Consider the following 26,191-nt stretch of genomic DNA (forward strand, 5'->3'; position numbering starts at 1 on the left):
GAGTCAAGGGTGTTGGAGGGAGAGGAAGGGAGAGCGGGAGAAAGGGGAGTGGTATTGTGGATGGAGGTGGATTAGGTAGGAAGGGAGGTGGATGGAGTAGAAGGAATGGCAAGGGTGGCGGCGGGTTCAGGCGTGGCAGAGGAGATCGTGTTGGAGGTGGAAGGGGAAGATGGAGTGGTGATGAGGATAGGGGAGGAGTCAAGGGTGTTGGAGGGAGAAGAGGGAGTGGGAGTGGATGAGGTAGCAAGGGAGGTGGATGGGGCGGAAGGATTAGTAAGGATGGAGGCGGGATCAGGCGAGGGAAGGGAAGAAGGAAAGAGAGGAAGGAAGGGAAGAAGGAAAAAGTGGAAGGGAAAGGAACGGAAGGGAAGGGAAGAAAAGGAAGAGAAATTATAAGTAAAAGATGGGAAAAGAAAGGAAGGAAGGAAGGAAGAGAAGGAAGGGAAGGGAAGAAAAGGAAAAGAAATTATAAGTAAAAGAAGGGAAAAGAAAGGAAGGAAGGAAGGGAAAGGAAGGGAAGGGATGATAATTGAAGAGAAGAGAGAGGGAAAGGGCGGGAAAAAAGTGGAAGAGAAAGGGAAGGAAAGGGAAGAAAAGAGAAAAAAGTGGAAACACTTGAAACACTTTATTATGCTTACAAAAAAATGGTTTTATAATAAGCAGAAATTAATTTAATAATTTTTAAGCAGGGAAGGGAAGGGAAGGGAAGGGAAGAGAAGAGAGAGAAGGGAAAGGACGATAAAAAAAAGTGGAACGGAAGGGAAAGGAAGGGAAGGAAAGGAAAGGAAAGGGAAAGGGAAAGGACGAGAAAGAAAGTGGAAGGGAAGGAAGGGAAGGGAAGGGAAGGGAAGGAATGGCAAGGGTGGCGGCGGGTTCAGGCGTGGCAGAGGAGATCGTGTTGGAGGTGTAAGGGGAAGATGGAGTGGTGATGAGGATAGGGGAGGAGTCAAGGGTGTTGGAGGGAGAAGAGGGAGTGGGAGTGGATGAGGTAGCAAGGGAGGTGGATGGGGCGGAAGGATTAGTAAGGATGGAGGCGGGTTCAGGCGAGGGAAGGGAAGAAGGAAAGAGAGGAAGGAAGGGAAGAAGGAAAAAGTGGAAGGGAAAGGAACGGAAGGGAAGGGAAGAAAAGGAAGAGAAATTATAAGTAAAAGAAGGGAAAAGAAAGGAAGGAAGGAAGAGAAGGAAGGGAAGGGAAGAAAAGGAAAAGAAATAGAAATTATAAGTAAAAGAAGGGAAAAGAAAGGAAGGGAAGGGAAGGGAAGGGAAGATAATTGAAAAGAAGAGAGAGGGAAAGGGCGGGAAAAAAGTGGAAGAGAAAGGGAAGGAAAGGGAAGAAAAGAGAAAAAAGTGGAAACACTTTAAACACTTTATTATGCTTACAAAAAAATGGTTTTATAATAAGCAGAAATTAATTTAATAATTTGTAAGCAGGGAAGGGAAGGGAAGGGAAGGGAAGAGAGAGAAGGGAAAGGACGATAAAAAAATCGGAACGGAAGGGAAGGGAAGGGAAGGAAAGGAAAGGAAAGGAAAGGAAAGGAAAGGGAAAGGGAAAGGACGAGAAAGAAAGTGTAAGGGAAGGGAAGGGAAGGGAAGGGAAGGGAAGGAATGGAAAGGAAAGGGAAAGGGAAAGGACGAGAAAGAAAGTGTAAGGGAAGGGAAGGGAAGGGAAGGGAAGGGAAGGGAAGGAATGGAAAGGAAAGGGAAAGGGAAAGGACGAGAAAGAAAGTGGAAGGGAAGGGAAGGGAAGGAAAGGGAATAGTATGTGTCCCCCGTCATTTGTTTCCCCAGTCTTTGGAGTTTGTTTAGGCTAAGATTAATTGCAATGATGAAGAGGAAAAGAACCCGACTCTCTCGTGGCCTTCGGAAATAGTTGTTGTGAGCCGAAAGCGTCTAAGAACACGCGCCGTACACCCATCACACCTACACCCACACTTGACAAGCAGGGCCGGATTTAGGGCAGGGCCCATAGGGCCGCGGCTCAGCTAGGGCCCCGCTCATTTAGGGGCCCCGCGCCAGATCCAGTACATTAATATAAGCACTTTTCTGTTTAATTCAAGGATACCGCTGCCATCCTTTCGTGTCATATCAATATAATCCCTGACTTGAGTCACGTAAAACATTTGAGCTTATTAGCAAGTACGACTCTTTTTCTCGCGGCACATTTACAGAAACATGCCAACCAGGGAAGTGGTAATGTAAACTACCTCTCCTCAACACTATGTAACGAGCTGATCGATGTGTTGGGGGAAAATGTTGTGTCTACCATAGCAGCAGAAGTTAAAAAATGCCAAATATTGCTCCATATCTGTGGCTTCCCCTCCAGACGTGTCTCACATGGACCAGCAACGCCTAACCATTCGGTACATGTTGCCAGAGGGGCCAGCAGAGCGTTTTTTGACGTTTGTACCCTTACTGAATTATACAAGAAATGAAATTGCAGAAGTAATAGTGATTTTTTTGCAGAAACCCAATATTCCCATCTGTGAGTGTCGCGGCATGATAACGCGAGCAACATGTCTGCAAAATATAATGGCACCCAGGCGCACATAAAACGTCATTGTGGATTTATTTCAAGGAGCGTAAGCAACAGAAGCGCCGAAGTTTCCCTCAAACTATATTTAGCATTAGTTAGACCTCATCTTGACAATGCGGTTCAGTTCTGGTCACCTTACTATAGAATGGATGTCAAAATGCTAGAATCGGTGCAGAGGAGGATGACTAAGATGATTCAGCGGTTGAGAAACTTGCCATACGAGGAAAGACTCAAACAGTTAAGCCTGCATTCACTAGAAAGGCGAAGGGTGCGTGGAGACATGATCGAAGTTTATAAATGGATGAAGGGCTTTAATAAAGGAAATATTCATAAGGTTTTGTTGGTAAGAGAACCGGGTAGGACACGAAGTAATGGGTTTAAACTGGATAAATACAGATTTAACAGGGACATAGGCAAAAATTGGTTTACAAACAGGGTGGTGGATGAGTGGAATAGGCTTAGCAGTCATGTGGTGAGTGACAAAGTGATAAATTCATGGACAGCGATACTAGGTGGGGTTAGATACACAGGAGCTTAGGGTCAAAGGAACTGACTTGTAAAGGCCTACCGGCCTCTTCCAGATTCCAACGTTCTTATGTTCTTATGTTCTTATGTCCATTGCTAGATTTTCTAGTACAACTATGTTTTGCTCGTAGCCATTGGCTATGGCTTCTACAACATCTGCACGGGCCGACCATCGTGTGTCTGGCAAGCACTTGATAACTGGTGAGCCTTGCAGCGCATCTCCATGTTTGCGCCAACGATGTGTTGACTTGACCAGATAAACATACAGACGTTGAATCGTAGCACCAAACATAGTCACTGCAACATTCAGCAGCACACATCGCAACAAGACTCAGCGAATGAGCCATGCAAGGAACAAACTCTGCAAATTAACAAGAACATAAGAACATAGGGAAACTGCAAGAGGCCGGGTGGCCTACACAGGACAGCTCCAGAATCCCCCCCACTTTTTTTTTTTTTTTTACAACAAAGGAGGCAGCTCAAGGGCACACAAAAAAAGAAAACAATAATAAAAAAAAAGCCCGCTACTCGCTGCTCCTAAAAAAAAAAAAAGATGTGTCCAAAAGCAAGGTCAAATACGGGAGGAGAGATGTCCTGATACCCTCCTCTTGAAAGAGTTCAAGTCGTAGGCAGGAGGAAATACAGATGAAGGAAGATTGTTCCAGAGTTTACCAGCGTGAGGGATGAAAGAGTGAAGATGCTGGTTAACTCTTGCATAAGGGGTTTGGACAGTATAGGGATGAGCATGAGTAGAAAGTCGAGTGCAGCGGGGCCGCGGGAGGGGGGGAGACATGCAGTTAGCAAGTTCAGAAGAGCAGTCAGCGTGGAAATATCGATAGAAGATAGAAAGAGAGGCAACATTGCGGCGGAATTTAAGAGGAAGAAGACTATCAGTATGAGGAGGAGAGCTGATGAGACGAAGAGCCTTAGCCTCCACTCTGTCCAGAAGAGCTGTGTGAGTGGAGCCCCCCCACACATGAGATGCATACTCCATACGAGGGCGGACAAGGCCCCTGTATATGGACAGCAACTGTGCAAGGGAGAAGAATTGGCGGAGATGGTACAGAACGCCCAGCCTCGAGGAAGCTGATTTAGTAAGAGATGAGATATGAAGTTTCCAGTTGAGATTTTGAGTTAAGGATAGACCGAGGATGTTTAGTGTTGAGGAAGGTGATAGCTGGGTGTTGTCAAAGAATAGGGGATAGTTGTTTGGAAGATTGTGTCGAGTGGATAGGTGGAGAAACTGTGTTTTTGAGGCGTTGAAGGACACCAGGTTCTTCTTGCCCCAATCGGAAATAATAGTAAGGTCTGAGGCTAAGCGTTCTGCAGCCTCCAGCCTTGAGTCGTTAAGTTCCTGAAGGGTGGGTCTTCTATTAAAAGAAGTTGAGTAATGCAGAGTGGAATCATCGGCGTAGGAATGGATAGGACAGATCGTTTTGGAAAGATCATCAATGAACAACAGAAAAAGATTGGGAGATAGGACAGAACCCTGTGGGACACCACTGTTAATAGATTTAGGGGAAGAACAGTGACCGTCTACCACGGCAGAAATAGAACGGTCAGAAAGGAAACTGGAGATAAAGGTACAGAGAGAAGGAAAGAAACCGTAGGAGGGTAGTTTAGAAAGCAAGGATTTGTGCCAGACCCTATCAAAAGCTTTTGATATGTCCAGCGCAATAGCAAAAGTTTCACCGAAACGGCTAAGAGAGGATGACCAAGAGTCAGTTAAGAAGGCTAGGAGATCACCAGTAGAACGCCCCTTGCGGAACCCATACTGGCGATCAGATAGAAGGTCAGAAGTGGAAAGGTGCTTTTGAATCTTCCGGGTAAGGATTGATTCAAAAGCTTTAGATAGACAAGAAAGTAAAGCTATAGGACGGTAGTTTGAGGGATTGGAGCGGTCACCCTTCTTAGGTACAGGCTGTATGAAGGCATACTTCCAGCAAGAAGGAAAGGTAGATGTTGACAGGCAGAGGCGAAAGAGTTTGACCAGGCAGGGTGACAGCACGGAGGCACAGTTTTTAAGGACAATAGGAGGCACTCCATCAGGTCCATAAGCCTTCTGAGGATTGAGGCCAGAGAGGGCATAGAAAACATCATTTTGAAGAATCTTTATAACAGGCATAAAGGAGTCAGAGGGGGGATGAATAGGAGGAATATGCCCAGAATCGTCCAGAGTGGAGTTTTTAGCAAAAGTTTGAGAGAAGAGTTCAGCCTTAGAGATAGATGAGACGGCAGTGTTGCCGTCAGGACTGAGGAGTGGAGGGAAAGATGAAGAAGTGAAGTTGGAGGAGATGTTTTGGCTAGATGCCAGAAGTCACGGGAAGAGTTAGAGAAAGCAAGGTTTTGACATTTTCTATTAATGAAAGAATTTTTGGTTAGTCGGAGAATAGATTTGGCACGATTTCGGGCAGAAATGTAAAGTTCATAATTAGCATTAGTTTGAAGGCTCTGGTACCTTTGTGAGCTACCTCTCTATCATTGACAGCACGAGAGCAAGCGTGATTAAACCAAGGCTTTTTAGCGTGAGGAGAAGAGAAAGAACGAGGAATGTATGCCTCCATTCCAGAGACAATCACCTCTGTGATGCGCTGAGCACACACAGAGGGGTCTCTATCCTGGAAGCAATAATCATTCCACGGGAAATCGGAAAAGTACATCCTCAGGTCGTCCCACCGAGCTGAAGCAAAATGCCAGAAGCATCGCCTCTTCGGTGGGTCCAGAGGGTGTACAGGAGCGATAGGACAGGATGCAGATATAAGATTGTGATCGGAGGAGCCCAACGGAGAGAACAGTTTGACAGAATAAGCAGAAGAGTTTGAGGTAAGGAAGAGGTCTAGAATGTTGGGCCGATCTCCAAGACGGTCAGGAATACGTGTAGGGTGCTGGACCAACTGCTCTAGGTCGTTGAGGATAGCAAAGTTGTAGGCTTGTTCACCAGGATGGTCAGTGAAAGAGGATGAAAGCCAAAGCTGGTGGTGAACATTGAAATCTCCTAGGATGGAGATTTCAGCAAAGAGAGTGGGTCAAGATGTGCTCCACTTTAGAATTCAAATAGTCAAAGAATTTTACATAGTTAGTAGAGTTAGGTGAGAGATAAACAGCATAGATGTATTTAGTAATAGAATGACAATGAAGTCTTAGCCAGATAGTGGAAAATTCAGAAGAGTCAAAAGGTCGTGGGCACGAGAGCAAGTGATGTCGTTGCGCACGGAGGCACAATTTGGATTGAAATTTAGGATAGAGATAGTAGGAGGGAACAGAGTAGAGGTTGTTGTCAGTAGCCTCAGAAACCTGTGTTTTTGTATGTTAGAGAAGGTGAGTGTTAGAGGATATATATATATATATATATATATATATATCTATATATATATATATATATATATATATATATATATATATATATATATATATATATATATATATATATATATATATATATATATATATATATATATATATATATATATATATATATATATATATATATATATATATATATATATATATATATATATATATATATATATATATATATATATATATATATATATATATATATATATATATATATATATATATATATATATATATATATATATATATATATATATATATATATATATATATATATATATATATATATATATATATATATATATATATATATATATATATATATATATATATATATATATATATATATATATATATATATATATATATATATATATATATATATATATAATATATATATATATATATATATATATATATATATATATATATATATATATATATATATATATATTTTTTTCTTTTCTTTTTGTCTTCCCTATTGGTGCTGGTATGTTTCTTCCCGGTGGATCCTGATTCCTGATGGTCGGTCCAAGGCTTCTTCCCGGTATGGCCTGATGGTCGGCCCAGCCCGTTCTGGCGCAGGCGAGTGTTTATAGTGGCGCAATCTTGCATTGGCTCATGCTGCCCTCCTAGAGCTCATCTTTAATCCTAGAATCTAGAGTCCGGGTTGATAGGTGGTCTTTTGGACACCATGTGGGTAGTTTTAACCCACTCGGCGGCGGCTCAAAAATTCCAGCTTGGTGGCACCCGTCGGGGATTGAACTCGCGTCCTCCTGAACACGGGGCCGTCTCGCTATCCGTTCAGCCACCGCCTCCCCCACAATTACAATTACATATATATATATATATATATATATATATATATATATATATATATATATATATATATATATATATATATATATATATATATTCAGAGACGACCACTGAAAAACATAAATAACTGGTTGACTATCATCATTATTATCATCATTCATATTATTATAATGGTAACTCTTCTTCTTCAGTTATTCTTCTTCTTATCATTATTGTTATTATTATTTTTATTATTATATATGCATGATACTTCAGTCACTTAACGACGATTTCGGTGCTCTACATGAAATGAGAATAATATTTAAGATAATAATAATCATAATTATAACAATAACAATTATAATATTAATAATAATAATAGTAATAATAATAATGATAATAATAATAATAATAATAATAATAATAACTAATAATAATAATAATAATAATAATAATAATAATAATAATAATAATAATAATAATAATAATAATAGTAATAATAATAATAAAAATAATAATAGTAATTATTATTATTATTATTATTATTATTATTATTATTATTATTATTATACAAAAGCAAGCGAAGAAGATGTTTCCATGACGAGCTTGTTTTGTTTCCGTCACGCACTTATGCGTCTCCCCTCTCACCTACCTACGACACCGTTCAGCGAGATTCATGCTACAACAAAGACTTGGGCGTCTCCCCTCTCACCTACCTAAGACACCGTTCAGCGAGATTCATGCTACAACAAACACTTATGCGTCTCCCTCACTCACCTAAGACACCGTTAAGCTAGATTCATGCTACAACAAACACTTATGCGTCTCCCCTCTCACCTACCTACGACACCGTTCAGCGAGATTCATGCTGCAACAAACACTTAAGCGTCTCCCCTCTCACCTACCTACGATACCGTTCAGCGAGATTCATGCTACAACAAACACTTATGCGTCTCCCCTCTCACCTACCTAAGACACCGTTCAGCGAGATTCATGCTACAACAAACACTTAGGCGTCTCCCCTCTCACCTACCTACGACACCGTTCAGCGAGATTCATGCTACAACAAACACTTATGCGTCTCCCCTCTCACCTACCTTCGACACCATTCAGCGAGATTCATGCTACAACAAACACTTAGGCGTCTCCCCTCTCACCTACCTACGATACCGTTCAGCGAGATTCATGCTACAACAAACACTTATGCGTCTCCCCTCTCACCTACCTACGACACCATTCAGCGAGATTCATGCTACAACAAACACTTAGGCGTCTCCCCTCTCACCTACCTACGATACCGTTCAGCGAGATTCATGCTACAACAAACACTTAGGCGTCTCCCCTCTCACCTACCTACGATACCGTTCAGCGAAATTCATGCTACAACAAACACGTAGGCGTCTCCCCTCTCACCTACCTACGATACCGTTCAGCGAGATTCATGCTACAACAAACACTTGTGCGTCTCCCCTCTCACCTACCAACGATACCGTTCAGCGAGATTCATGCTACAACAAACACTTAGGCGTCTCCCCTCTCACCTACCTACGACACCGTTCAGCGAGATTCATGCTACAACAAACACTTATGTGTCTCCCCTCTCACCTACCTACGATACCGTTCAGCGAGATTCATGCTACAACAAACACTTAGGCGTCTCCCCTCTCACCTACCTACGATACCGTTCAGCGTTCAGCGAGATTCATGCTACAACAAACACTTATGCGTCTCCCCTCTCACCTACCTACGATACCGTTCAGCGAGATTCATGCTGCAACAAACACTTAGGCGTCTCCCCTCTCACCTACCTACGATACCGTTCAGCGAGATTCATGCTACAACAAACACTTAGGCGTCTCCCCTCTCACCTACCTACGACACCGTTCAGCGAGATTCATGCTACAACAAACACTTATGCGTCTCCCCTCTCACCTACCTACGATACCGTTCAGCGAGATTCATGCTACAACAAACACTTATGCGTCTCCCCTCTCACCTACCTACGACACCGTTCAGCGAGATTCATGCTACAACAAACACTTATGCGTCTCCCCTCTCACCGACCTACGATACCGTTCAGCGAGATTCATGATACAACAAACACTTAGTCGTCTCCTCTCACCTACCTACGATACCGTTCAGCGAGATTCATGCTACAACAAACACTTATGCGTCTCCCCTCTCACCTACCTACGATACCGTTCAGCGAGATTCATGCTACAACAAACACTCAAGCGTCTTCCCTCTCACTTACCTACGATACCGTTCAGCGAGATTCATGCTACAACAAACACTTAGGCGTCTCCCCTTTCACCTACCTGCGATACCGTTCAGCGAGATTCATGCTACAACAAACACTTATGCGTCTCCTCTCTCACCTACCTACGATACCGTTCAGCGAGATTCATGCTACAACAAACACTTATGCGTCTCCCCTCTCACCTACCTACGATACCGTTCAGCGAGATTCATGCTACAACAAACACCTAGGCGTCTCCCTTTCACCTACTTACGACACCATTCAGAGAGATTCATGCTAGAGCAAACACTAAGGCGTCTCCCCTCTCACCTTCTTACGATACCGTTCAGCGAGATTCATGCTACAACAAACACTTAGGCGTCTCCCCTCTCACCTACCTACGATACCGTTCAGCGAGATTCATGCTACAACAAACACTTATGCGTCTCCCCTCTCACCTTCTTACGATACCGTTCAGCGAGATTCATGCTACAACAAACACTTAGGCGTCTCCCCTCTCACCTACCTACGATACCGTTCAGCGAGATTCTTGCTGCAAAAAACACTTAGGTGTCTCCCCTCTCACCTACCTACGACACCGTTCAGCGAGATTCATGCTACAACAAACACTTATGCGTCTCCCCTCTCACCTACCTACGATACCGTTCAGCGAGATTCATGCTACAACAAACACTTAGGCGTCTCCCCTCTCACCTACCTACGATACCGTTCAGCGAGATTCATGCTACAACAAACACTTAGGCGTCTCCCCTCTCACCTACCTACGATACCGTTCAGCGAGATTCATGCTACAACAAACACTTATGCGTCTCTCCTCTCACCTAACTACGATACCGTTCAGCGAGATTCATGCTACAACAAACACTTATGCGTCTCTCCTCTCACCTAACTACGATACCGTTCAGCGAGATTCATGCTACAACAAACACTTAGGCGTCTCCCCTCTCACCTACCTACGATACCGTTCAGCGAGATTCATGCTACAACAAACACTTATGCGTCTCTCCTCTCACCTAACTACGATACCGTTCAGCGAGATTCATGCTACAACAAACACTTATGCGTCTCTCCTCTCACCTACCTACGATACCGTTCAGCGAGATTCATGCTACAACAAACACTTAGGCGTCTCCCCTCTCACCTACCTACGATACCGTTCAGCGAGATTCATGCTACAACAAACACTTATGCGTCTCCTCTCTCACCTACCTACGATACCGTTCAGCGAGATTCATGCTACAACAAACACTTAGGCGTTTCCCCTTTCACCTACCTACGATACCTTTTGGAGAGATTCATGCTACAACAAACACTTAGGCGTCTCTCCTCTCACCTACCTACGATACCGTTCAGCGAGATTCATGCTACAACAAACACTTATGCGTCTCCCCTCTCACCTACCTACGATACCGTTCAGCGAGATTCATGCTACAACAAACACTTATGCGTCTCCCCTCTCACCTACCTACGATACCGTTCAGCGAGATTCATGCTACAACAAACACTTATGCGTCTCCTCTCTCTCACCTACGATACCGTTCAGCGAGATTCATGCTACAACAAACACTTAGGCGTGTCTCCTCTGACCTAACTACGTTTACCGTTTGGAGAGATTCATGCTACAACAAACACTTAGGCGTCTCCCCTCACCTACCTACGAGACCGTTCAGCGAGATTCAGGATTCAAGTTACACTTATGCGTCTCCCATCTCACCTACCTACGATACCGTTCAGCGAGATTCATGCTACAACAAACACTTAGGCGTCTCCCCTCTCACCTACCTACGATACCGTTCAGCGAGATTCATGCTACAACAAACACTTAGGCGTCTCCTCTCTCACCTACCTACGATACCGTTCAGCGAGATTCATGCTACAACAAACACTTAGGCGTCTCCCCTCTCACCTACCTACGATACCGTTCAGCGAGATTCATGCTACAACAAACACTTAGGCGTCTCACCTCTCACCTACCTACGATACCGTTCAGCGAGATTCATGCTACAACAAACACTTAGGCGTCTCCCCTCTCACCTACCTACGATACCGTTCAGCGAGATTCATGCTACAACAAACACTTAGGCGTCTCCCCTCTCACCTACCTACGATACCGTTCAGCGAGATTCATGCTACAACAAACACTTAGGCGTCTCCCCTCTCACCTACCTACGATACCGTTCAGCGAGATTCATGCTACAACAAACACTTAGGCGTCTCTCCTCTCACCTAACTACGATACCGTTCAGCGAGATTCATGCTACAACAAACACTTAGGCGTCTCCTCTCACCTACCTACGATACCGTTCAGCGAGATTCATGCTACAACAAACATTTAGGCGTCTCGCCTCTCACCTACCTACGACACCGTTCAGCGAGATTCATGCTACAACAAACATTTACTTAGGCGTCTCCTAACATCACATGATAACGATACCGTTCAGCGAGATTCATGCTACAACACATATGCGTCTCCTCTCACCTACGACACCGTTCAGCGAGATTCATGCTACAACAAACATTTCAAGTTTTTAACATCACGCTGATAAGTACAGTTCTTTAACTTTATTATACACAAGGCGCCGTCACTCACGCGTGGCTGGAGCTGGGTAATCAAAACTCCATCATTATCCACAGCGGCATTATATATGCCGGCATGGCTGGAGATATGGGGGGCGGGGGCCTGGGTTTCTTGTCTCCGTGTGGGGCTGCCCCACACACTTCTACAAATGAGTATGGCAACAAACCTGAAGTAGGTAGGAAGACATGTACCGAACGGGTGCAAGCCACTCCCGGTGAGGTATATATGGGAGGTGAGAAGGGAGCTGAAGCCCTCCAAAGACCCTTCCCATGGCCTCACTAACCGTTTCCCTATTGTCTCACCAACACCGAAGAGTAGTGCAGCATGCTCTCTAAAGACAGATCCTCTCTTTATCCACACCACACTACATTCACACAACATATACACCTTTCCCCAAAATTCAAATTTCAAAATGGCACACCTACATCATGCCTCGGAGTCTCCGCCTGGGGGGGGACCACAAATTCCCCCAGGGAGGACTCCCTTTCTGGCTGCCGACCCGAGAGGTGTCTTGATAACTCCTCGAACCTCTTTCTTCTCATTTTCTGCAACATTCGCGGTATTCGTTCTAATTTTCATTATGTGGAACACCATCTCTCCTCCTCTAAACCTCACCTTCTCTTCCTCACCGAAACACAGGTTTCTGAGGCTACTGACAGCAATCTCCACTCTGCTCCCTCCTACTATTTCTATCCTAAATTTCAATCCAAAGCTGGATGTTGCGCCTACGTGCGCAACGACATCACTTGCTCTCGTGCCCACAACCTTGATTCTTCAGAATTTTCCACCATCTGGCTAAGACTTCATTGTCATTCTATTACTAAATACATCTGTGTTGTTTATCTCTCACCTAACTCTACTAACTATGTAAAATTCTTTGACTATTTGAACTCTAAAGTGGAGCACATCTTGACCCACTCTCCCTTCGCTGAAATCTCCATCCTAGGAGATTTCAATGTTCACCACCAGCTTTGGCTTTCATCCTCTTTATTGACCAGCCTGGTTAACAACCCTACAACTTTGCTATCCTCAACGATCTAGAGCAGTTGGTCCAGCACCTTACACGTATTCCCGACCGTCTTAGAGACAGGCCCAACATTCTAGACCTCTTCCTTACCTCAAACCCTTCTGCTTATTCTGTCAAACTGTTTTCTCCGTTGGGCTCCTCCGATCACAATCTTATTTCTGCATTCTGTCCTATCTCTCCTGTACACCCTCTGGACCCACCGAAGAGGCGATGTTTCTGGCATTTTGCTTCAGCTCGGTGGGACGATGTGAGGATGTACTTTTCCGATTTACCGTGGAATGATTATTGCTTCCAGGATAGAGATCCCTCTGTGTGTGCTCAGCGCATCACAGAGGTGATTGTCTCTGGAATGGAGGCATACATTCCTCGTTCTTTCTCTACTCCTCACGCTAAAAAGCCTTGGTTTAATCATACTTGTTCTCGTCCTGTCAATGATAGAGAGGCAACTCACAAAAAGTACCAGAGCCTTCAAACTAATGCTAATTATGAACTTTACATTTCTGCCCGGAATCGTGCCAAATTTATTCTCCGACTAACCAAAATCTCTTTCATTAATAGAAAATGCCAAAACCTTGCTTTCTCTAACTCTTCCCATGACTTCTGGCATCTAGCCATAAACATCTCCAACTTCACTTCTTCATTTTTCCCTCCACTCCTCAGTCCTGACGGCAACACTGCCGTCTCATCTATCTCTAAGGCCGAACTCTTCTCTCAGACCTTTTCTAAAAACTCCACTCTGGACGATTCTGGGCATATTCCTCCTACGCATCCCCCCCTCTGACTCTTTTTATGCCTGTTATAAAGATTCTTCAAAATTACGTTTTCTATGCCCTCTCTGGCCTCAATCCTCAGAAGGCTTATGGACCTGATGGAGTGCCTCCTATTGTCCTTAAAAACTGTGCCTCCGTGCTGACACCCTGCCTGGTCAAACTCTTTCGCCTCTGCCTGTCAACATCTACCTTTCCTTCTTGCTAGAAGTATGCCTTCATACAGCCTGTGCCTAAGAAGGGTGACCGCTCCAATCCCTCAAGCTACCGTCCTATAGCTTTACTTTCTTGTCTATCTAAAGCTTTTGAATCAATCCTTAACCGGAAGATTCAAAAGCACCTTTTCACTTCTGACCTTCTGTCTGATCGCCAGCAAGGGTTCCGCAAGGGGCGTTCTACTGGTGATCTCCTTGCCTTCCTAACTGACGCTTGGTCATCCTCTCCTAGCCGTTTCCGTGAAACCTTTGCTATTGCCCTGGACATATCAAAAGCTTTTGATAGGGTCTGGCACAAATCTTTGCTTTCCTAACTACCTTCCTACGGTTTATATCATTCTCTCTGTACCTTTATCTCCAGTTTCCTTTCTGACCGTTCTATTTCTGCTGTGGTAGACGGTCACTGTTCTTCCCCTAAACCTATTAACAGTGGTGTCCCACAGGGTTCTGTCCTATGTCCCACTCTCTTTCTGTTGTTCATTGATGATCTTCTTTCCAAAACGAACTGTCCTATCCATTCCTACGCCGATGACTCCACTCTGCATTACTCAACTTCTTTTAATAGAAGACCCACCCTACAGGAACTTAAGGATTCAAGGCTGGAGGCAACAGAACGCTTAGCCTCACACCTTACTATTATTTCCGACTGGGGCAAGAGGAACCTGGAGTCCTTTAACGCCTCAAAAACACAGTTTCTCCACCTATCCACTCGACACAATCTTCCAAACAACTATCCCCTATTCTTTGACAACACCCAGCTATCACATTATTCATTCTAAACATCCTCTGTCTATCCTTAACTCAAAATCTCAACTGGAAACTTCATATCTCATCTCTTACTAAATCAGCTTCCTCGAGGCTGGGCGTTCTGTACCGTCTCCGCCAGTTCTTTTCCCCCGCACAGCTGCTGTCCATTTACAGGGGCCTTGTCCGCCCTCGTATGGAGTATGCATCTCATGCATGGGGGGGTGGGGGGGGGTCCACTCACACAGCTCTCCTCGACAGAGTGAAGTCAAAGGCTCTTCGTCTCATCAACTCTTTTCCTCATAGTGATAGTCTTCTATCTCTCAAATTCCGCCGCCATGTTGCCTCTCTTTCTATCTTCTATCGAGATTTCCACGCTGACTGCACTTCTGAACTTGCTAACTGCATGCCTCCCCCCCTCCCGCGGCCGCGCTGCACACGAGTTTCTACTCATGCTCATCCCTATACTGTCCAAACCCCTTATGCAAGAGTTAACCAGCATCTTCACTCTTTCATCCCTCACGCTGGTAAACTCTGGAACAATCTTCCTTCCTCTGTATTTCCTCCTGCCTACGACTTGAACTCTTTCAAGAGGAGGGTATCAGGACATCTCTCCTCCCGAAAATGACCTCTGATTTTGGACACTCCTTTAACCTCTGTTCGGGAGCAGTGAGTAGCGGGCCTTTTTTTTTTCTTTTTTCTTTACGCACTTGAGCTGTCTCCTTAGCTGTAAAAAAAAATGGGGCTCTCATTTTGGGGGGCGGCGGCCCCCTTTGTTTGGGCCTGGGGGGGCGTCTTCTTATATGACCCCAACACCCCTTCCCTTAGCTACGTCACTGAATTTAGCCATTAGACTTGAGCCTGTATCATGGCACCCTCCCCAAGCTGTCACCCGGGGCGGACCGCCCCTCCCCCCCCCCCTTACTATGCCACTGGAGTGGAATAGGCTTAGCAGTTCATATTGTGAATGCCAATACAATTTATCACATTCAAAAATAGATTAGATAAATTCATGGACAGCGATACTAGGTGGGGTTAGATACACGGGAGCCTAGGGTCAAAGGAGCTGCCTTGTATAGGCCTACCAGCCTCTTGCAGACTCCAACGTTCTTAATTCTTATGTTTTTATGACTACTTCAAGCGAAAAGAAGCTGCTCTGAAGGCCAGTCGCATCGATTCCACTGGTCAGTTCGCTCGTCAGAACAAAGCAGCGCGCTGGAGGCTTCATACAGAATTGCTCTAAAAAATCGCGCAGACCAAGAAGCCTCATACCATTGGTGAAAATCTGATTAAGCCTTGCATTCTGGAAACAACGATCGAAGGTGATTCATGTAGAACAGCAGGCACACAAGTTGAGGGCAATTTCCCTTTTGAATGATGCAGTCAAAAGTAGGATCTCGGACATGAGTGAGGATATTCTCCTGCAAGTGGTGAGTGCTGTGAAGAGTAGTCCTGTTTAATCCTTGCAACTGGATGAGTCGACAGATGTTGCCTCATGTTCCCAACTTATTGTTTATGTTCGCTACCTTGACAAGGAAGGTATGAAGGATGAGTATTTGTACTCTGAGCAAGTGGCCACAACAACTCGTGGAGAAGATATTTTCAAAATCCTAGAAGTCTTTCTCCTTAGTTAACATGGGCTGAGCTGGGAAGCAATTGTCGGTCTGTGTACAGATGGGGCTCCTTCCATGGGCCCGAATTCACAAACATACTCACTAACTACGATCTAACATAACTACGCACTATTGATTTAGCGACCGACGTTAGCGTCAGATTCACGAAGCAAACCTTAGATTGTAGTTAGAGGCGCGCTAAGTCAGCGAGGCCGCTGATTGGATGATGACGTCATTGGCCTTGCAGCGAATCGCAAGCACGTTTACAGAACCGTCAGCCAATGCTAGCGAGGCCCCTCCAGCTGCTGGTTCAAGAAACCCATTCTCTTTTCGCATTTTTCTTCCTTTTAAGGAAAACTGTACTAAATCGTAATCTACGAATTCAATTATTTCATTGCTGCACATTTTGGTCAAGGTAGCTTTGCCGTTCGATGTCTTGTTACCTACGAACATGCTTAAGATGAACACAAAGAAGATACGGAGGAGTTTGAGGCAGGAAGAAAGCAAATAGAAATATGGGAAGATAACGAAGCAGACAGAACGAAGGACGGAAGGAAGGAATAGGGAAAATTAAGACTGTCTTGACATATCTGCAGCCCAACTCATGGGCCAGCTGTCACCCGACAAAGGTCCATGGTCCCTCCACGGATGGGGGCGGTGTCACGGGCAAAACTGAGCCTCGGGCATCCACATGCCTTTAGCTCAAGCTCGTGTATGTGGGGTTCTTTTCGACTGATATGGCGTCGGGAAGTAGCATGATCATCATTCTTTATTATGATGACAAAGATCATGTCAAAATTTGCCTAATTAAATAAGAAATTACATAAGATTCGGCAGCTTTTCCTCGTCGCCAAGCCATCCTCCAGCAGCGCTCCGACACCCATGATCGCACATTCATTTTTCTCAGAAAATAGGATACCAATCACATTTACATAAATATATTTCCACAGGTGAATACTTAGGGCATGTTCACACCAAGTTGCGACACCTGATACTCATTAATAATGACAGGGTAAGGAAAAATATAGGCCCCTGTCATCGACAAAATTGAGCTTCGGGCAGAATTGAGCCTGGGCATCTTTATGCCTCAGATTTCTTCGCTATTACATGTTGTAACATCGTTCTGTTGACATGTATGGGTAAATTAACGGTTTATTTATCTACATAAAGAAGGAAAACGCAAAATTCTCCCTAGTAAATCAGAAATTACATAAAGTTTGGCAACTTTTCCTCGTCGCCAAGCCATCCTTCACAGCAGGCAGAGGTGGGAGGTCTGGCAATCCCCCGGCCGGGTGTTGCCATACCACCCACACTTATCATATACCTCTCAAAGGGTGCATATCTCATCATTTTATAAAGAAATGGGCCTCCTCTTCTCGCAAAGTTATATTTCAAGTTGAAAAACGCGATTTACAAGCATTTATACGTAAATATGATAATATTGTTAGCGTTACCGTCAGCTCCGAGGCAGTAGTTATTTAACAACAAATTTAGCATCACACAGAGCGCAGTAATGCATTGTCAATCCGCGCGCTAACCCGTGACGTCATCGATTAGTTGGTAGTTATTGCCGTGCGAGCTTTGTGAATCTCGATGTTCTCAAAACTACGCACTAAGGGCCCAAAACTACGAACTAACCGGCATATTCTCAGTGAAGCTCTTCCCTCTTCGTCGAAGCGTCGCTTAGAGAGTGTGTTTCCGTTGAAGGGTACTGGGCATATATGCCCAGTCCCTAACCTTCGAAACAATATTTCCGTGTAGTGTTGGTACTACTGCAAATCAATCAAACGTTGAAAACCGAAACCTTAGTGCAATTTAGGTACATTTCTATAATGGATTATATAGTGTGACTAATATTTATGTAAACAGTGCTTGATACAGTGACATACATTATATATAGCAGAAATTTTACATTGATGCATTTAATTGGTTGGTACCCGTGGCTATGTTTGCTTCGCTTTCATATCATCCCGTTACCTGTGGGCGGAGCTTAGGAGACCTCGTTAGAATAAACTACTTTTATTTTCTTTATTTTCCTCCTGTTCCATGAGACATCTCTTTCTCCCTTCGTTATTTCTCACTTGTAAATATATTTTAACTAGCTTTAGAGCTCCTATCAGTGAGTGGAAAAGGTATCATCTATATTGCTGAGCTTTGCTAAGCTCCACCCACAGGTGACGTCACGAGTTTGGAGATTGGCTGTGGTAAGCCCAGCACGGAGTACCAAATACCACCACATATTCATACAGACTTGTGAAACAAGCGCCCGGAGAAAGCCTGTTAGTCCGTCACTTTAAAATTTATCCCAGCAATCTTAATTCATGCTTATGGTTCGAAGTGCCCGCCCTACAAACGCTCAAAAAAGATAACTGTTGTGAATAGTTGAGACTAAAGGGCGGGGCGTGCTGGTTGAGAGGTGTGTTCCAGTGTTGGCTTAAATTATCATAGGAACCGTGAAGTCTTGAATAAACAGAAAAATATTGTTTCTCTCATTGAATTATTTTTTTTATATAAGGCCTAGAAAACTTAAATTGTTCTCATACCCTATTAATAATACAGCAACATGGAAAAATGTTGTAATAAAGCATTAAATGTGTTCATTTTTTTCCCGCTCGCCGCTTCGCGCGCTGTATCAAGGACACTCCTCGTGACTGAGAATACCGTTTGGTCCACGAAGCCTTGTTTCCTCGCGGGAAGGGGGAAGAGATAGTTTGAGAATTCCACCGTAAGCCTTTGTGGATCCGAGCCCTGAATCGCGTGCTGCAACTTCGGGAGGAAATAACGACGCTGTTGCAAGAAGGTCGTACCTCGAAAGCAAATCATCACGAAATGATGCAAGATGACTGTTTCGTAACAAAGGTTGCCTACTTGGCTGATTTCTTCTTTGAAGTGAATTCCCTGAATATTTCACTCCAAGGAAACCTTGCAATGCTGCACACAGTTCGTGACAAAGTGGCAGTATTCAAGTGTAAGATTCAACTTTACGTGAAAAGAGTTCAGGACAGTGACACAACTTTCTTCCCTCAGATGACAACTATCCTAGATTCTATGGCAGAAGCTGAATGCAGTTTCCGTGAGGAGATCTCAGCTCATCTTCTGGCGGTGAATGACGCCATCGAAAGTTACTTTCCAAGACTAGATGACCGCTGTACTGATGCGTGGATCTCCAGACCCTTCTCAGTGAAGGACAGTGCCATCTGTGATACTGATGTTGTTGCGAAGGTAGAATTTCTTCAAATTCGTGAGGATACTCAGTTGAAGGTCGATTTTTCTGAACAAGAGCTTCCGATAATTTGGGCGACACTGAATGACAACTATCCTCTTCTTTCGGTGCGTGCACTGACCATACTAGACCTCGACCTACCGTTGCGAGGCTGGATTCTCATCAATGATGGCACTGAAAACGAAGGCACGCAGTAGACTTGTGACTGACAGCGACATGAGGTGTTGCCTGCTGAGCACTGCTCCTCGCCTTGATGACTTATGGCTGCAAAACAATGACGTCAGTCCTCCCACTGATTGAATAAGTAGGTTTTATTTTATGTGCATTAGTTCCACGGATTTTGAAATAGCACTTGTAGGGGATCTGTGGCATTTTTCATGGTCTTTTATTTGTAATATTTTCTATAAATGATTCAGAATCTTCATATGGTTTTGTTTTACCTTACCTTTACACAAAGGTCACCATTACATAATTCATTATAGGGGTCACGGCAATACCCTGGAGAGTCTCAGGGGGTCATGCGATGAAAAAGGTTAAGAACCACTGGTGTAAATCCTATTCAGTATTGAGAGACAGACTGGTAAAGACTGTGCCTCCCTAACTGAAATCCTGGCTACGCCCCTGGGCCTACACTCGACTGTTTTACTTGTTCATATAGGTTACCTCTGTCATTAAACCGCTAGAAACTAACATTATGACATGGAAATGTGCTCCCCTGGTCCAATAATGCGAAGAAAAATGCAGAGGAGGTCCCAGCGTCAGGGAGCGGGAAGGCGGAAGAGGCGCCGTCTGCTGTTCCTTCGTGGCTCCCCTTCCCCCGCGATGCGACGGGTTCCGTCGCGGCTCAAAACATTCTAAGATTACGGCTCGTGTGACGAAGGATCCTCATGCCCACGGAAGGGGGAAGGGAATGTTTATGTTTGTGGACCACTCACACACAACACACCGTGACAACGAGGTCACAGCTCCTCGCCTTACGTCGCGTACCTACTCATTGCTAGGTGAACAGGGGCTACACGTGAAAGAAGATAAACTCTACTTATCTTCACCCGGCCGGGGAATCGAGCCCCGGTCCCTGATCTTAATCTTGATCTTGATGTCACAGGTGGCTCGGGATTTCTCCCCAGCCAGGCCTTTGTATCGGCAGCTCCTGTGAAAAGAAAACAAAAAACATGCGGGAAGTCAATGTTCTCGGGGCAAAATATCATTCCCTACATCTTGCACGTCACATGCCTTCCAAGAACTCTTTCACTGCCTCAATCACTCGTCCACTCGTCTCTCCACTGAGCCCCAGCAGCAGCACCATCCACTCCCTTCCAGTCCTCCCGTTTACTCCACGTCCCATCTCGCTCAAAAACACATGCATCATCTTCGTTCTCTCCCTGTCATACTTCTTGCATTCCAGCACTACATGCTGCACAGTCTCCTCCACACCCCTGTCACACATCTGGCACACTTTGTTGCGGGACTCAGACCATCTATAGTTCCTTGCATTCACATCCAGACACTGCGCTCTAACACGGAAAAGAAGATCACCTCCCAGGCTTCCCTCATACCACACCTCACACTTTGGGGCCTCTTTCTCCCTATACCAGTCGAGAGTTTCCTTTCTTTCCATCTCATTCTTCCACTTGCTCAATCCCTCATCTTTAACTGCCATATCTATCACATTCTTCCACTTTCTTACATCCCACTCAAACCCCTCTCCATTTCTGTTTGTTATTCTCCGTTCAAACACATTCTGTCTATCTTCAAAGGGTCGGTACACCCATCTACTTAGCATAACATTCCTGTCTATCATTCGCCCACATTTATTCGCCCATTTGCCATCTCTTATACTCCACAAGTATACTTTCCTTGCTAATCTTGCATCCTCCATTTGTTCCAGTCTCACTTTATATCTCAAGGTTGCCTTTACTAGTCTTTCCCTAAACGTGCTCCATCCCATGTCCCCCCTAAGAGCCTCTACTGCTGCAAACCTTGGTGCATTCAGTGCCATTCTTGCTACCCTATTCTGCCCCACTTCCAATTTTTCTATCTCACTGTCATTCCATGTCATCACATCCATTCCATACATAATGCTCGGGACAGCCACACTCTTCCAAACCTCACGGATGACATCATACTTGCTCGCTCTCATCCTCGCTGCACTCCTTAAACGGCCTACCCACTGGTTTGTCATACCTATCTTTACATTCTTGGCCCTGCCGCATCCATTTACCTCCATCCACACCCCTAGATACTTGTATTCTTCCGTCTGTTCCAACTCATCCCCTTCCAGTCTCCAAGTTGTTTCTCTCTCATCCTCTGACCTATTTACTATCATTACTTTGCTCTTCTCACTACTGAACCTAACCCCAAAATCCCTTCCATAACCCCCTACCACATCTAGGAGACTCTGTAGTTCTTCAGCAGACTCACTCATAACCACCACATCATCCGCATACAACAACACACATACTTTATCCTCTCCAATTTTCACTCCTGCATTCATTCTCCTCATTCTGACTGCTAATTCCTCTGTGAAAAGACTAAATAAGGTTGGTGATAATATACAGCCTTGTCTCACTCCTCTTTCACTCTTCACCCAACCTGTCTCTAGATCACCTAGTCCATACTTTGCTCTTGTACCTACATACATACTTCTAATTATGTTAACAATCTTATCACTTAGCCCAACTTTTTCAAGCACTCTACACAACACATCTCTATTCACCCTGTCATAAGCTTTCTCTATATCTAGGAAACCTAAGTACAGTTTCCCTCCCTCTCTCTTTTTCCTTTCAATCAGCTCATTTACAACAAACATATTATCTTCTGCTCGCCTGTCCACTCGGAATCCGTTCTGCTCCTCACCCAGCACCCTGGCACTCTCAATCCATTTACACAACCTTTCATTCAACACAGCACTAAAGATTTTTCCTATTGAGTTTACCAGAGAGATTGGCCTATAGTTCTTTAATTCCTGCTTACTCTTATGCCCGCCCTTGTGGATCAGAGTCACTCTACATTCATTCCATTTACTTGGCACTCTCTCTTTTTCCCATACCTTGTTGAATAACTCAGTCATCCTCTCAATCACAGCCTCACCTCCATTTTTATACAACTCATACGGGTTCTCATCTGGTCCTGCAGCCTTACCATTCTTCTGTCTTTTCACACATCTCTCCACTTCCTCCCTGCTGATCCTTCCATTCAGCTCATTTGCATCTTTCCTCTCCATAGTCACACATCCTTCTCTCACACCAAATACTTCCCCTACTCCTCCTATTTCTTCCCAAAACTCCCTAATTGACTCCCTCATTTTCTCCTTATCTGTAATTTTTTCACCATTCACCTTCAGACTTTCCACATTCTCACTGTCACTCATCCTCTCATCTCTCAGGAATCTATACCACTCACGACCTCCATCAAGCCCTTTCTCTCTCAGGGTCTGAATCACACTTCTTTCACACTGAACCTTTGCACTCATGATCTTCCGCTTTGTCAGTCGTTGGTGTCTCACATAGCTTTCCCATGCATTCTGATATTCACCCTCAGCTTCTTCGCTTTCTTGCCTCCTTCTCCTCATTCGTCTACACAGTCTATTTAGTCTCTTTCGTTCTTTCCTAGCTGTCCTAATATCATCGTTCCACCACGGTTTCCTTACACGCTTTCTACCATTTGTTCTCACATACCCTACATGTTGGACTGCAGCTCCTCTCACATTCTCTACGAGCCTTTCATTCAAAGCGTCCACATCATTCAAATTACCCGGCTCCCAATTTCTTTCACTCAAGTCTACCTGAAAATTTTCCCACCCTACATCTCTCAGTCTCCACTTCTTCTTCTTCCTGTCCTTTTCTTTCATTTCATTTCTATCATTCAGCCCGCACTCCACGGTCAACATATTATGGTCAGACACAATATCAATCATTCCCTCTTCATCTATCCACATACGAGACACACATTCGCGCATTCTCCCATTTACCAGTACATAATCAATCGCAGACTCCTGATTTCTTGCACTCCAGGTCACACGTCCCTCAGCCAGAGTTTCATTCAGGTTCTCTAAGTTCATTTCACTTACAAACTCAGCTAGCATTTCTCCATTCCGATTTATACGTTCACCTAACATACCTGTGTAATGCCCCACGCTTTTATTTTCTCTTTTTCTATTTTCCTACACGTCCTCTGCGTGTATCGAAACACACGAGAAATTAATCAAGACAAAGTGAGGGTATTCCCCGGCTGCCTGGGATTGAACCCGCGACCAGCGTGACAGGAGAGCCACTCCTTACCGAGTCGGCCAAAGAGGTACCCCACTGGCTAATTGGGTTATGGGAAGCTCGTTCATCAGGCCGTCGCCGCACTACACCTGTATGTGCATTCATATCACCCATAACAATCACTCTCTCCTGCATGCTCTCTCACAACTTTTCTAAGGATATTATACTTTCCCCTGTTTTCCCTTGCTGCTCTTTCACCCTCTACAGTCATATACACAACAACCATTACTACTCTTTCTAGTCTGCCCTTTTTATTCTTGCATTCCACACTCACGGCCAAAACATCTTCACTGCTAGCACTGTTACCTACATCTAGCTCTTCCACCTTCAGATTCTCATTTTTGCGGTGGAGGAAGGCTACGCCTCCTCCCATAGTCTCCTGTTTCTTTCGCCCCTTCCCAATCATCACATACTCACTCCCCTCAGTCTGCACGTCGCCTCTCAGGTGTGTCTCAGTCAAGCCTATTATATCATACTTCCATTCATCCATTTCCTTACTCATATCCTCAAGTTTGCCCACGCCTCAGCCTCTCACATTCAAACATCCAATCTTCATACTTTCACTTGCCTGGGTTGTGTATCCACTCCTCCTCCTTCTGGTTGTGAGGAAGACGCTCTACCCACTGAGCTACCGGGCCGTGTGTGTGTGTGTGTGTGTGTGTGTGTGTGTGTGTGTGTGTGTGTGTGTGTGTGTGTGTGTGTGTGTGTGTAGGGAAGGAAAGGAACAGGTACACTCTGGGGCCTGCACTATTGCAAGGTAAGTATAGAGTACTTGCCTTGCACTATTGGGCTACGCGTTGCCTCGGTGTTCACCTCCGTCTCGTTGATCTTTGAGCCAGTGATTGGAGAGGACCCAATACTCCCACAAAGTGACGATGCAAATCAACAACAAACGAATAATGGGAATAAAAGTTTCATCTTCACACCACTCAGCAACGATCAAAGAAGCAACGATGAAACAGAACGAGCAGCAGCAGGATTAGCGTCCCGTTGCGAAGACACAAACACCGCCGAGGCTCGCAGGAGGCGGCGGCGCCTCCCTCACGCCTGGCGCCGGGAAGAACATTGGTGCTTGCTGCTGTCTGCCGTGACTCTGGAGTGACTGGCGGCGGTGATGACGCAGGAGGCCTCTGGTGCCGAGACACGGGTGTGCAGAGCGGCCAAGACTGCGGCCCAGCACCACCTGGCCCGGCCAGGCAGTCATCGAGACCAACTGTACCCGACACTTGTGCCCTAATGTAACGCACGGTGCCCGACCTTAAGACCTCTAACTACTAACGACGTGCATACCTTTGGGGGTGCGTTGCTTCGCTCACCCACCGCCTCCGAGCGAGCCTTCCTCCCCCTCTTCTATATTCAACCAAATGAAAGAGGAGAGGAGCCAGTGGGAAGCAGCGGAGGTCCACCTCAGCTGTGTCCGTAGTCGACGAGATTCAACAAAGTAAACAAAGTAAGTAAGTAACTTAACCCTCCGAGACGTCCACTCCCATAGGTAGGGCTAATTAGGACTGGTGAATGGGGTGCTGAGTTCTGTCAGAAAAAGTGTCACGCCGCAGAGTGCAACGGGTGTTAAAACATAAATAATAATAGTTCTATTGGTAAAATTCTAGTGTTTGCCCATACTCCCCCCTCCCTCCCAAAACAAGCTTGGAGACCTGTGGGAATGCGGGTTTTTGGGTGGGGGACACGAAATCGCGTATTTTTTTTTTTTTGTGTGTGTGTGGGGGGGGGGCAAAAAAATCCCTAGATCTAGGGAAATTCCTTACATTTAGGGATTTTTTTCGTCCCACCGCCACTTAAATGAGTGTTTGTGACGAATTTAGTGTTCCCAATACAGAAACCACGCATTCTCACTGGATCTCCAAGCTTGTTTTGGGAGAGAATCGTAGTGAACCCACCAAACGATGCTCACCTCACCGTTCTACACCAAGTGCAGGCTCTCGAACCTCCTGTCTGAGCTGTTCAAACATATGGATCCTGACTGACCATGTTCTGAATCTGCTTCACGGGTTTGTGTTCCCAGCATACAAGGTGATTGTGGCTATTGACTCCGCGCCTCCAGCATGCGATAATACGCCTCCATTTATCATAGTTAAAAAACAAAATACATGTCCCTCAACCATAATATGAAGGTGGCGCCAGTAGCGGATCCAGATCCAGTCCCTTCCCCCAACGATCTTGGGGGACCCGCGGGAACTTGGGGTATTTGGGTGGGGGAGCATATTTAAACTACTCCAACCGAACTTTACGACCTGCTAACGGGGGGGCTTTGCACCCCTCGAC

General features: G+C 44.9%; 1 protein-coding gene and 1 long non-coding RNA gene across 21 annotated transcripts; both read right to left on the reverse strand.

Annotated features, from left to right (window-relative positions):
• Nucleotides 1–8,198: 8,198 nt before the first annotated feature.
• LOC126997520 (uncharacterized) lies at nt 8,199–11,691 on the reverse strand. 20 transcript variants are annotated; one of them, XR_007752489.1, is made up of 5 exons: nt 11,437–11,691; nt 10,103–10,223; nt 8,819–8,882; nt 8,691–8,754; nt 8,199–8,242 (listed from the first exon to the last, which is right to left on the reverse strand). It is a non-coding gene; the product is annotated as an uncharacterized LOC126997520 (long non-coding RNA). The 20 variants fall into 20 exon arrangements; XR_007752382.1 differs by lacking the exon at nt 8,819–8,882 and adding an exon at nt 9,018–9,081; XR_007752517.1 differs by lacking the exon at nt 8,199–8,242 and adding an exon at nt 8,327–8,370.
• Nucleotides 11,692–20,087: 8,396 nt separating this feature from the next.
• Nucleotides 20,088–24,391, reverse strand: LOC126999703 (uncharacterized). Its single transcript, XM_050862505.1, has 3 exons — nt 23,998–24,391; nt 22,801–23,759; nt 20,088–20,147 (listed from the first exon to the last, which is right to left on the reverse strand). Exons 1-3 carry the CDS (start codon nt 24,041–24,043, stop codon nt 20,088–20,090), a joined length of 1,065 nt encoding a protein of 354 aa, XP_050718462.1. The 5' UTR covers nt 24,044–24,391.
• Between the last annotated feature and the right edge of the window lie 1,800 nt (nt 24,392–26,191).

This window comes from Eriocheir sinensis, chromosome 1 (assembly GCF_024679095.1).
Source record: "Eriocheir sinensis breed Jianghai 21 chromosome 1, ASM2467909v1, whole genome shotgun sequence".
Taxonomy (NCBI): domain Eukaryota; kingdom Metazoa; phylum Arthropoda; class Malacostraca; order Decapoda; family Varunidae; genus Eriocheir; species Eriocheir sinensis.